This window comes from Hypanus sabinus, chromosome 4 (assembly GCF_030144855.1).
Source record: "Hypanus sabinus isolate sHypSab1 chromosome 4, sHypSab1.hap1, whole genome shotgun sequence".
NCBI lineage: Eukaryota > Metazoa > Chordata > Chondrichthyes > Myliobatiformes > Dasyatidae > Hypanus > Hypanus sabinus.
In genome coordinates, this window is record NC_082709.1 from 24,948,848 (window position 1) to 24,963,349 (window position 14,502).

The 14,502-nt window shown below is 37.7% G+C and overlaps 1 protein-coding gene across 1 annotated transcript in view; it reads right to left on the reverse strand.

The window, feature by feature from the left end:
• The window catches only part of slc25a12 (solute carrier family 25 member 12), an 84,230-nt gene that overhangs the window by 55,086 nt on the left and 14,642 nt on the right, over window positions 1–14,502 (reverse strand). Inside the window, exons 3-4 of the mRNA XM_059966643.1 lie at window positions 10,164–10,306; window positions 8,194–8,309 (exon numbers count right to left, since the gene is read on the reverse strand). Of these exons, the coding sequence (XP_059822626.1) occupies window positions 8,194–8,309; window positions 10,164–10,306 (259 nt within the window). The remainder of the gene's footprint in view (window positions 1–8,193; window positions 8,310–10,163; window positions 10,307–14,502) is intronic.

Sequence of the window (14,502 nt, forward strand, 5' to 3'; positions counted from 1 at the left end):
GTGTGGTGAAAAAAGCACAACAGTGCTCTTTCATCTCAAACGGTTGAGGAAGTTTGGTATGGGCCCCCAAATCCTAAGAACTTTCTACAGGGGAACAATTGAGAGCATCCTGACTGGCTGCATCACTGCCTGGTATGGGAACTGCACCTCCCTTAATCGCAGGACTCTGCAGAGAGTGGTGCGGACAGCCCAGTGCATCTGTAATTGTGAACTTCCCATGATTCAGGACATTTATAAGGACAAGTGTGTAAAAAGGACCCAAAAGATCATTGGGGACCCGAGTCACCCCAACTACAATCTATTCCAGCTGCTACGATCCAAGAAACAGTACTGCAGAATAAAAGCCAGGACCAACAGGCTCCGGGACAGCTTCTTCCACCAGGCCATCAGACTGCTTAACTCATGCTGATTTGAGTGTACTCTATATTACATTGACTGCTCTATTTATTATAAATTACTATGATTGCACATTTAGACGGAGACATAACAAAGATTTTTACTCGTGTGTGAAGGATGTAAGAAATAAAGTAAATTCAACTCATGTCAATGGTACAAAGTCTGTACAGAAGTTATAAAATTACTAAACTGAATCAAGAAATGCAAGGGTAGTAGAGAACTATATACACAAGACCATAAGATGTAGGAGGAGCATTAGGCTATTCAGCCCAATGGGCCTACTCTGCCATTCCATCATGGCTGATTTATTATTCCCTTCTGATTTATTGTCCTGCCTTCTCCCCAGAATCTTTGACATTCTTACTAATCAAGAACCTATCAACCATGACTTTCAATATACTCAATGATTCGGCAATGAATTCCACAGATTCACCACCTTCTGGCTGAAGATATTCCCTCTCCTCTGTTCTAAAGGGATGTTCTTCTATTGAGGCTATGCCTTCTGATTTTAGACTCATCCACTATAGGAAACAACCCCTCCACATCCACTCTATTTCAATATTTGATCGATTTCAATTACAAGCACAGGCCTAGAGCAATCACACACTCCTCAGACATCAACCCTTTCAATCCCAGAATGATTTTTGTGACCCTCCTCTGGACCTTCTCCAGTGCCAGGAAATAGTTTCTTAGGTAAGGGAGACTAAACCGCTCACAGTACTTCAAGTGTGGTCTGAATGCCTTATACACCCTCATGATTGCTCTTGTATTCTAGTCCTCTTGAATTTAATGCTAACATAATTTACCTTCCTTACCACTACTCAACCTGCAAGTTAACCTTCAAGTTAACCTTCAGGGAGCCCTTGTGCAAGATTTGCACCTCTGATTTTTGAATTTTCTCCCCATTTTGAAAATAGTCTACACCTTTATTCCCTCTACCGAAGTGCATGACCATTCACTTCCCTACACTATACTCTATCTGCCATTTCTTTGCCCATTCAATCTGGATGCAAGGATTTAACCTGAAATATTAAGTTTCTTTCTTCCCACAGATGGTTCTCAATTGGCTGAGTTCTTCAGCAAATTAGATTATCAGATCTTTCCTTTCTGTTATCATCTATTTAGATTTTTTTTATTCTATTGGAGTAAAACTCAAGTTTGGTTGGCTGGGAATTTTCAGTGACTTATTTTTAATTATTAATTTGTAACTCAATTAATTGCAATTTTCCCACAAATGTTCCTGCTGTTTTAAAATCACTCAGACAAAATTAGCTTTCAGCATCTCTGAACATGTTCATACTTCTGCCTTTTTTTTTAAAAAAAGGAGACATAAAACATTACCACACAGAAACAGGCCCCTCGGCCCACCTAGTCCATGCTAAGCTATTTCAGGTCAAATTCTTGCATCCAGATTGAAAGTGGAGAATCAAGATAACCAGTGGAGGGAAGAAGGGGAATAGCAAGAAAGGATTCTGAGGTGATAGGTGGACTGAGAAGAGGTGTGAAATGATGGGCAGGTTGTGTCAGGTTGGGGAGGAGAGCAGGAAAGGTGTTGAAGATTGTGGCAGGTGAATGATAGATGGAGGTAGAGAAAGGAAAAAGAAAACAATAACAGATAGAGCAAGAGGCAGGGTTGGGTGGGGAGGGAGTGTGATGATAGAAGATAGCTGCTGACAGACAGGAACACAAAGCAGAACCAGTGCCACATTCTGATAAATGTGAGAATAGAAACCATTAGAAGAGGGCAGAAATGAATGTCAGGTCAAACCAGATTGGAATGTGTATGAAATAGGAGGATGGATCAGGAAGGGAAAGGGGGCAAGGATGGGTAAAGAAGGGGGTGGGGCTGGAGGATAAAAAGAGGAAGATCAGAGGACCTGGAGGTGTTAGGGCAGAGCGAGAAACAGAAGTGATACATGACTTACAATTTAGAAACAGAGTCTGGACATAAAGCAACTTCCTGCTTTAATGCAAGCAACTATATTGTTAGCGTTGATCTTTTTAGAGTAATAACATTCAGCTTGTGAAATTGTGTAATCACTTTATTAAAAGCAATATATGAAAAAGAGGACAAACAAATACAACCAAAGGTCCCATCGGTCTGCTTCATAATTGCTTCTCATACACATTTTTTACCCTTGCCAAGACTTCTTGAAACTCCTTGCACTATATTTGCCTCCTAATGAATTTGTCCAGCTCCATATCACTCTCAAAAGCAACCTGCATTTTTGACATTTAAATTGAGCCTTTTGATCAAAACATACTCCCTGCATAGATTCAAGACACTGTGCCCACATTCTAAGAAAAGCCGACTATATCTTCCCAACTCACTGGGGGGGCGGGCATGTGAAATTGAATATTGAAAACTCTCATGTCAATGCCCATAACTTTCCATTCCCACTACTCTTCTTTCTATCAATTCCTCTCTCTATCCCCCAAGTACATGCCCAATAAATCTTGAAAGATCACTATGGAATAACCTGCGATCACTTGTATATAGCAGTTTCCATCTTAATCCTGTGTAAAATGAATTGCCATTCCGCCTCTAGCTCTTTTGCTACTTATTTTAAATGTGACGCCCAGTTATGAACTCACTTATCAAAGAAAGCCATTGATCCTTTCTTTGTTCTATTAAAATCCTGTGTCATTTTGAGAATCGAAAGGAATTCCCCTTGGGCTTTATACTCTACTGATAACAATTCCAGTTGTTCAAAAATCATCTCAGTACCCTCACCTTGATATTGCATAAGCTCTGAGCACAATGGCCCAGAGTTAAATACAATACATAAGAGACCTCATCAATGATTTGTAATAACTTACCATGATGGTTTTGTTCCCTTCTTCAATGCTACTATTTAATAGGCAGGTATGCCATATATCGTAACCTCTCGGTCACCTTCAAAAAACCTTGTGGATATGTACTCCTTCATCTTCATAATATAGAGTAATCTATATTACATAGCCTTTTCATTTCAGTTTTCCAAAGTGGATTACTTCAAATTTAAATATATTGAAGTACAGCTGCCATGTTTGTCCCTTTCACTTCCCCCATATTTGTTAAGAACTTGGTCACTATTTTCCTATTGCCTAACTTATTTTAAATTTCTTAACTTTATCTAATTACACTCCTCCGGGAGATCCACCACATGTCTCAACCAGCAGAAAACTATCGCTATATGTTGTCCACTACCCTTACCCGGCTTTTTGCCTCAGTTACCACATCCCTGCAAAATGTTTCAGGATTATATCCCTATTCATTAACAGGAAATTAACATCAGAAGTTCCTTACAACATTTTCCACCTATAACTTCCCCTTTATCACCCCTACACTCTTCAATATCCCTACCACCTTTAAGCAACAAGAATGAAAAGATAAATTAAATCACATGATTTGCTATTTATATGAAGATAAATCTGTGCATTAGTATTGATAGAAAATATGTTCTTAAATCTATTTAGTTGGCAGTTTTCTTTACTTAATGTGTGTACTTTGAAATAATAATTATATTTAACACAAATAAAAATGTTAGATTATAACTGGAAAAAATAACCAACATAATACACTCAGTGACCACTTTATTTAGGTACACATATACACCTGTTCATTTATGCAAATAGCTAATCAGCCAATCATGTATCAACAACTCAATGCACAAAAGCATGGCAGTCAAAAGGTTCAGATCAAACACAAGAATGGGGAAGAAATGTGATCCAAGCAACTTTGACTGTGGAATGATTGTTGGTACCAGAAAGGGTGGTTTGACTATCTCAGAAACTGCTAACCTCTTGGGATTTTCACATGCAAGTTTCTCGAGTTCACAGATAATGGAGCAAGAAAGAAAAATCATCCCGAGCTCTAGGTCAGTGGGCTAAAATGCGTTATTAATGAGGTCAGAGGAGAATGGCCAGTCTGGTTTAAGCTGACATGAAGGTGACAATAACTCAAATAAATATGGGTTACAATAATGGTGTGCAGAAGACCATTTCTAAATGCACAACACAGAGAACCTTGAAGTGAATGGGTGACACGAACATAGATTCAGTAGCCATTTTATTAGGTATTTCCTATATCACTGAATATATGACTGGTCATATTGTGATCAGAATTCCTTCAATAAATTTTCCCAGACACAGTCTGTTCTTCGTCCAGTTGTTGACAACTACCAAAAACATGCAAATTACTCAGTGCAATATGTCTTGGTATCCATATAGGAATTTGATTGGATTACAGCTCAAAGGTTTATAAAATACCAAATTTAGCAATACTCTAAACCTTTTTCCATATTCATGTAAAACATCCAGATGAGGAGAAAGAACTTTTTCATCCAGAAGGTGGTTGGAATCAGGAATGTACTGCTTAAATGGGTGACAGAGGCAGATACTACTGTGACAATCAAAAAATATCCTGATGAACACTTAAACCACTAAGGGACAGAAGAAGACAGAAGAAGGTGGTATTTTAGGAAGGGACTGATTAGTGTGGACACTGGTGAACTAAAAGGTGTGTTTCTGGGCAAATTCCATGTTCAGGCACAAACACTTCCGATTTGATATTACATAAAATAACAAGAACTAATAAACCACAAATGTAAAAAAAAAGCACTTACTCTACCCATAAAGATTCAAAGACCCACTAGTATGTCACATTCCACAGCTATTTGGCCTCGGTATCAATAAACTCTGGCATGTCCTCCCAAGTGATCTAGGCACTCCACCCACTTATTACTTGTCATTTTCCTCTTCAAAGTAAACTTTATTATCAGAGTACATGCATGTCACCACATATAACCCTGAGATTCTTTTTTGGTGGTCATACTCAGCAAATCTATAGAACATTAACCGTAAACAGGATCAATGGACAAACTGTGCAAATGCAGATATAAATAAATAGCAATAAATAACGAGCATGAAATAACAATATAAAGAGTCCTTGAAGTGAGACCATCGGTTGTTGGAACACAAATACAATGAGTATAGCTATTCCTTTTTGCTCAAGAGCCTGATGGTTGAGGGGCAGTATCTATTCTTGAACCTGGTGGTACAAGTCCTGAGACACTTGTACCTTCTACCTGATGGCAGCAGCAAGAAAAGAGCATGGACTGGATGGTGAGGATCTTTTAAAATCTTTTCTACAGCAACGTTTCATATAGATGTGCTCAATGGTTGAGAGGGTTTTACCCATGATGTACTGGGCTGAATCTGCCATTTGTCGGATTTTCCACTCAAAGGCATTGGTGTTCCCATACCATGCCATAATGCAGCCAGACAGCACACTTTCTACCACATATCTATAAAAGTTTCCCAGGGTTTTTAATGACATGCCAAACCGCCACAGACTCCTGAGAAAGTAGAGGCGCTGCCGTGCTTCCTTTGCTGTTATATTTATATGATGGGTCTAGGACAGGTCCTCTGAGACAGTGACACCCAGGAATTTAAAGTTACTGACCCTCTCCACCTCTGATCCTCCAATGATTACTGGCTCATGGACCTCAGGTTTTCCTCTCTTGAAGTCTACAATTAGTCCCTTGGTCTTACTTACATTGAGTGAGAGGGTGTTGTTATTACGTTACTCAGCCAAATTTTCAATCTCCCTCCTGTATATTGATTCATCACCACCTTTGATACAGCCCACAACAGTGGAGTTGTCAGCAGACTTGCATATGGCTCTTAATCCCAGGCTCAGCGATTCTGATACAAGCTCCCCCTCTCTTCCCCTCTTCCCCAATAATGCTTCAGATACTGTCATCTCATTTTCCATCACCTCTTCAATGTCCCTCAACTTGCACCTGTGCTAATATTCCCCTATTGTTCCAATCTAATACAAACCTTATGCTCTGGAACCTGACAGGCTTGCCACTCCTTAGAATCCTCTTATCCAGTACTGAAACAACATGCATCAACCCCCCTCAATTTTCCATCACCTCTCCCATGCCCAAACACAACAAGTCTGGTTCAACCTCACCAACATCTGCAGACCCAGGAATTATCACATCAAAAAATATTTGAGAATCTACCGTTTAATCACTATTCAAACATCTAAAGTACACTGCACACTTATCATTTTCAACAAGTAGCAACAAATTGGAAGTTAATGTATACCTCTGCTTACAAACTAAAAAGTGAAGTCAGCCACACTTGCAAAATCATGGAAGCAAATACAGCACCTTGAAATCAGTAACTTTTATCTTCTGTCTTTGTTTGACTAAATCCACGCACTTTTCTAGTTCTAGGAGAATGTGAGTAAATAATAACTCTACAACTGCCCCACAGCACATCTTTAGGCTCACTGAATCCATTTTAATTCTCCAAAAAAAAGCAAAATGCTTGAATGCTAAATAAATGCAAGAACACTAAATCAAGGAAAATTCGACACTCAGGAATTTGCAACATGCAACAAAATTATATAAAAAATAAACTTAAGAGATTGGAAAGTTAAAGCAACTTGAAAGAACAGATCATTTTCTTCATTTATTAAGCTACTCAATTTTTGTGTTGAAAAACACTTAAAACAAATACAAATTTTCAGAATTGAATTGTTCTGCTCAATCTTCTTCTAGATTCACATTTTCCCTATCTTTTTATACACCTTGTAAAAATTGCAATCATTTTGTTACCAGCAACCATTTTAATTAAAACAAAATAATTAATGAAAAATTGTTTCAAAAATCAACAGTGTACTAATAGACATGTCCAACAAGAATAAAATGATAAAACAAGTATGCACTCCATTATGGTAAACCTATACAATTCACAATTCTACTGAAATTCCACTAACCTACATCAGCTCTGTTCCCCTCACCAGACACTGCTTAATCTACTGACCTTTTCAGACACATGTTTATTGCACAATTCTCCCAGGGTTTCAGTAGTTCTGATCAAGGATGTCTACAACCATGGAATAAATCACTTTGTAATAAAAGTTGTCAAATATATACATGGAAACTACTGAACGACGACTGTGTTCAAAGACAGTTAACTGGCAAAATGGATTACAGTTGACAGATATAACAATACCCCTTGGCTGTTTATTTGCAATTCTTAAACAACTAAATGAATTCTTGTTGCTCTTGATGCATATTTAATCATTTACTCCACAACATTCAGCATGGTATAACATTTACTTCAATTAAGGCATTAAGGCATACGGTGTATTGGCCTTCATCAATCGTGAAATTGAATTCAGGAGCCGAGAGGTAATGTTGCAGCTATATAGGACCCTGGTCAGACCCCACTTGGAGTACTGCGCTCAGTTCTGGTCACCTCACTACAGGAAGGATGCGGAAACCATAGAAAGGGTGCAGAGGAGATTTACAAGGATGTTGCCTAGATTGGGGAGCATGCCTTATGAAAACAGTTTGAGTGAACTCAGCCTTTTCTCCTTGGAGCGACAGAGGATGAGAGGTGACCTGATAGAGGTGTATAAGATGATGAGAGGCATTGATGTGTGGATAGTCAGAGGCTTTTTCCCAGGGTTGAAATGGTTGCCACAAGAGGACACAGGTTTAAGGTGCTGGGGAGTAGGTACAGAGGAGATGTCAGGGGTAAGTTTTTTTACTCAGAGAGTGGTGAGTGCGTGGAATGGGCTGCCGGCAATGGTGGTGGAGGCAGATACGATAGGGTCTTTTAAGAGACTTTTGGATAGGTACATGGAGCTTAGAAAAATAGAAGGCTATGGGTAACCCTAGTAATTTCTAAGGTAGGGACATATTCGGCACAACTTTGTGGGCCAAAGGGCCTGTATCATGCTGTAGGTTTTCTATGTTTCTACGCACATGAATATCAAAATGATTAACTTACCAAATGTCACCTCTCCATTGCCATTCTTGTCAAATAGTTGAAAAGCCACCATAAACAAGGCATCAGGGGAACAAAGGACAGATTCAAATGCCAGGAATTCTTGAAAAGAGATCAACCTACAATTTCAATATTAATAGTTATTAAAGAAAACTCAACAAAAATGCTGATGTCTCAAGGATTTTTTTTTTGTTTATAAAGCAAAACAAATAATATAACTCTCATGTTTATCTTTTTAACTTCAAAGACACAATAAATATTGCAGTGGGAGAATTAGATTAGTTGTCCGATGAAGCTTTAAATTACAGGAAATGCCATCTATGAGTAGTACTCAAACGTCAGACAAGAAATGCTATTTTGCAGTGAGTGAGCTAATTACAGTGCTCAACTGCAGTCTGATCACCAAGATGTGATGTAGTTAGCTGGTTAAACTGATCAATTTAAGTAATCAAAGCAGAGTTAAAGTAGGTTGAACTAATTAGATAACATGCTCATTATATTTTAAATACCTTCACGAAGAAGAGGAATGCATTAAAATATAAAATTTGAGGTGTCAGAAAGGTTATATTTGTCTTGATGGTTCTCAGTGCTCAACATAGAGTCATAAAATAAAACTGTAGGGAAAATGGGTCTTTCAGTCCAACTGGTCCATGCCAAGCACAGATTCCTCCTTGTGAACCCAAGTTGTATGCGTTCGGCCCATAATCCTCCAAGACTCTTCCTTCTGTACCTCTCCAAAAACCTCTTAAATGTTGCTACTATACCTGCCTTGACCGCTTCATCGGGCAGCTCATTCCAGGTACTCACTCCCCTGTGCGTAAAGAAGTTGCCCCTCAGGTCTCTTTAAAGCTGTGTTCTCTAGTTTTATTCATGCTGCTCATGATTTTATTAACTTCTAAGAGGTTACCTCTCAGTCTCCTACACTCTAGGGAATAAAGATCTAGTATGTATAACGATCAATGAGTAAATGCCACTTGACCACAATGTTGGCAAACCTTCCATCAGTATGCTGATGACAAAGTTCACAGTCAATAGTGTCCATTAGCCTCATTCCTGTGTCCAATTATACTTGCACAGTTACTGTTTTGCTGAAATTTCACCCCTTAATCATGACTAATATTTTGATCATTCTATATTTATATTAAACTTATCAAGAACCATTCTTCAATTAAGAAATCAAGATAATGGAAGGTTATTCAGTAACTGAGAAGAGTGTTAACAATATTGAAAAGAAATAAAGTCAAAAATAAATTAATGCAACAACAGAATAAAAGCAATCTTTCTAATTTGTTGAATGCACTACTGATCTTGAATGAGGGCTGATGATTTGTTCTTAGCATTACCACCTCAACCAAGATGTGGCAATCTTCATCATGTAGTATCTGAACCATCAGGGTTCAATTTCACCTGGTGTCTTCTTTCCAAATTAATGAGAACAAAACAAATACGGTAGCTCGGTCATTTTTGTTAAGCTCTTAAATAAGACTGTTAAAATATATTCCTCTGAAATGATGTGAACATTAAAAGTAATAATGGTAAAAACTCCATTAAGGTATCAAGCCAACTCTCCTGCAGAATGAAATTCAAAAATTATACTTCAGGTACCAAGTGAAATGATAACTTTTTTGGAAACTTATCTGAAAACTTTCTTGCAAAAGAAATCACATTTTCTTTATTCTGATAATTATCAGAATATTTAAGTAAAATAGACAAAATGAGAGAACATATCAAATTCAACATACTTTGCTACAATTTCGATAGTTTAATTAGACTGTTGCTTTTCATATGTTTGTGCCAACAACTATAGGTTTTGCTTTTACTGTAATAGTAAAATCAGAAATTTAACTGACTTCATGCTTCCAAATTCCCCAAAGGTCCAGTGTTGTTTACACTGTATTCCACCATTTTTTTTAAACATTTTTAAAAAACATTTTAGTGCTTTTCTAAAACTAGCTATTAATTTAGCATCTTACCCATCTTTAGTTTGATCTGCCACCCCAGCTAGAAGCTGTACAGTCTTTGGGTTATATAGTGGATCTGTGTGTAAGCCCAAATATCTCTGCACGAAGTCTGTCGGAGTCATGAACTGCTCCCCATCCTTGGTCACGCTGCAAAACTATAAAAGAAATTATAAAGTTGTGATAGCAAATAATTGATAATGGAAGGATTCTAGGATTGTAGAGAAGTAATGTTCAATACATATATAAGCTGCAAATAGTACTTTGATATGAGGTAGTTTAGTCATTAATTCAGGAACCATGAGCTAACCTCCCAATGACGTCAATCAAATGTTCATGCTAACTGTCTTATAATGCAGTATCTTCAGAGCAAAATGACTGTTTACATATATTTTAGTATTTAACTCTTAAGAATTCTAACATGAAAATACATATTAATATTTGCTTTTCAGTATTCTTCATAATGAATGCAAATATTCTTTGTTGTTAAAAAAAATCCAATTATCCTTAAAAGCACAGTTTGATCTACTATGCTGTTATCAACTAGTTATCAACCTATACGGTATAAGAATGGAATCGACACTTTAGCTTATAAATGGCAGGGCATTAATAAGTTTATTTATAGATGGCTTTGAAGAAGCCCCAGCTAGTTGCGAGGGAGCAGATAAACTACAGCATGGCAAGTCAGGAAGTACAGGAATCAAGACTGGCCAGATGGAGGAATCAGCAGCAAACATTACCTGATCAGATGCCATTTCCAGATGACATATTAAGAAGTTGTGTTTTCCAAATTGGTCACAATGAACAATTTTTTGCATATATCTCTTCAAAGGATGGAGATGACACCGGGAAGGCTGGCATTTATGATCACTTGAAGCTTAAATCCAAACTTTGAATCACTTTGAATCCAAACTTCAAAGGATTGTTCAAAGTCAATCCATTGCTGAGTGCCAGATTTATTCAACAATAAAAATTGAAGGTTACGATTTTGAACAAAGTGGGTTTTGGAGAGAGTTGGCAATGTTGGTAGAGATTTCACGTTTAGGGAATCTGGATCTGTCACTTTTTCCTCAAAATTTTTTTTTTAAAAAGGTTTTCTTTTCCGCACTAGCTGGAATGAAAGTTTAGCTGACTTTAGGATTGGGAAATGTTTCAAAACAAAATCCCTACAGCCTAAGATGCTTTGGACTTGGTGGGAAGATATTATGAAAGGGCATAAATCATGAAGCTTGAAGTGGCACTCAGGGAAGATTATGCAGAGGGTGTCTGTGATACCACTGCAACACCAAATGAGCCTGATATTCAGATGAAGGATGACTTTGAGCCCAAGAGGATGTGGGAGAGGTGTTCAGATTTCACCACAGTAATGAGGAAGTGGTGCACTGTAGGAGGTGCATCTTTTGTCAGACCCTAGCAATACCATCATGAATACTTAAAAAGTGATACTATTTTGAAGATCAATGGTGGGAATTAGTCCTCAAACAACATTATGAAGAGAGATTATATGGTTAATATCAGATTACTTTTTGTGGATGTTCAAGACACTGTACTTCACTTAGCACCTATGACATATTCCCAGTACTAATGGAGTCAATGTTAAAAGCTATTACAGCATTATACAGTGACAGCCCTCTCCACTGCCATATCCTGCTGTGTCACAAACCTGGGTGCAGGAGTACCTGGTATAAATCCCCACACGGATTGCAACTTCTTTCTTTCCTTCATATTGCTATCATTTTGAGAATCGTCTGCTGTTAGCAACTATGTTATTTGGAAACGAATAGAACCTGTTCTAATCATCTATACAGTGCACAGCAGATATACAAATCATTAGCCAAGACAAATCAAATACAACATGAAACTGCTTTTCCCAATGATTTCAAGGTCATACACATAGGGAATGAAAGAGCAAACCTAAACATATAATTAACAGCTAAATCAGCATTAATCTAAAAGATTCCAAAGAATTCATGTAAACATCACTGCTCCAAGCCTTAATCTCAAACAGCATATTTTACATACAATATACTGATCATCACCATTATTTTATGCAGTCTCTCAATAGAGGATGACTTACTTCTACTCCACATTTGATTCAGCTGTTAGTGGGGCAGGAGGTTAGAAATGGGGAGGGCAGGGTGTGTAGTTTAGGAGGTACTATGCTATTTAGGCCATTTTTGCTGGGCTTCTATGTTCCCTGACTCAAAAAAACTAGAAGTTCTTAATACCATCCCAAATGCTCTTTCTCCGTTTGAGTGATCATAGGCCAGAGATTCTCACAAGCCAGTGATGGTGTTATACTCAAAACCATTGAGCAATAAACCATAGATACAAGCCATTTGATCAACGAGTACATGCAACCAAGGTACCCAGAAAGCTAGACCCAATTTTCAGTGTTTTTTTAAGTTTTTTTGTTTTGAATTTTCTCATTGAAATATCCCTCTTAATTGACAAGTCACATTTTGATAGCTAGGACAAGTTATTTTCATACAGTGATTAAAGCTACTTTTGTTTAAATCGCAAGCTAAGAAATTATGGTGTTTTTGAATTATACACTCACATTGCACAATAATATTTTTCTGCTAAAATAGAAGTGTTCCCTAAAACAGTAGTTAGTATTTACTAACAATTCTCAGGAAAGAGAATAAAGAGACATATGGGAGATTGAGAAATGAAAGTGTGAAGCACAGCTATAGGCTGAAACCATTAGCACTGGCTTTACATCATTTCCCAAATTCAAAACTACCCAGAAACAGCAAAGTGAGCAGAGAGAAAGAGCACTGGCATGGTGGAGAAAGCCAAGATTATGCTATAATTTAAAAATAAAGGAGAACAACAATTTAAAGAAATTAGATTGCACTTGAAATTGTACAAAGAATTATCGTGTACTTTTACAGGAGTGCAATTTCATGAGATGGATGCTTACTCAAGTTCACTGAAACCATGACTTAAAGAAGCAACATTTGTTGCTTTCAAATATTATTTCAAATCCTCGGTAAGATAGTTAAAAAGCCATACCGAAACACACGTTTGAACAAGTGCCCCAATTTTGTCATGCTGCTCTGACATCTCAATATATGAGATAGAAAAGAGTTTCTATAACCTTGATGTACAAAAGCTGGATGAACTCAGCAGGTCAGGCAGCATCCGTTGAAAGGAGCAGTCAACATTTCGGATCAAGACCCTCCGTCAAGACTTCTATAACCTTGAATCTCCAGGTTGCCATCACTAAGTACCAATGAATGGAAATGGTGAATGAAGTTAAAATCTGGATGCCGCGCCAAAAGATTAATAATCTCATAGGAAAATACTAAAGAAAATCTCATCTCCCAGTTACAGCTCCATTGCAAACTTTTGATCCAGTCTCATCAAGACACACTAATTGAAGACATGGTTGCTCTACTCTGGAGTTCACAACTTAACATACATTCCTTGTTAATCAATTGTGGCTGGAACATCATTCGGATAAACTGCAACATGAGCACGCTCATATAAAGTAGCAGTAGCTCAAAATCTCTTCCAAGAATTGACTTTCAGTGAACAATGTATCCCAACAGTTCATCGACAGAAAAGCATTCTGGTCATTATTGGGAAGATCACTGAATTCTCACAATCTATTTTAATTTATAACATGAATATTGCGTAAGCATGCATCACATTTTTCCCCTCCATTTCTGCTCCTCTCTTCAGAGTTTGTGGCCCGTCCTTTCCAGCACTACCAGCTCCTGTAAAGTTTGTAAATTCAAATCAATGAAACATTTGACAGCTGGTATTTCAATGTCCCAGCTGATGCCCTCCAATCACAGAGACACAGGGGAGAACTGCATTAGTGAACTGTGGTCCTCACAAGCTGAGATAGGGAATAATAACTGGAATGCAAAAGCATAGAAACATCAAGCAAATATTCTGTATATCTTCCTAGCAAAATGCAAAAGCTACTAAAGACATGGATGAACCAGGACATCTGTAGTCTGCTGAAGGCTTGGTCTGTAGTATTCAAGACCAGTTATCCAGAAGTATACAAGTAGACCAGTTATAACCTAAGATAAGTTAGTTTAAAACAAAGTAACAATTCCAATGGAAATTCAGAGACAAAATCAGATGCACACCAGCTGTGGCAGGATTTTTAGGCCATTACTTCCTACAAGGCGAAACCTAACATCATGAATGGCTGTGATGCTTGAATCCCAAATAAGCTTAATGCCTTTATGCACTATTTGAAAAGGATAATAAAACTACACCCTGCAGCATCTGGTGACCCTGTGATCTTTGACTCAGGTGCTGACGTCAGAACATCTTTCAAAATGGTGAATCCTCGCAAAGCGTCAGGCCCTGATGGTGTACTTGGTAGGGC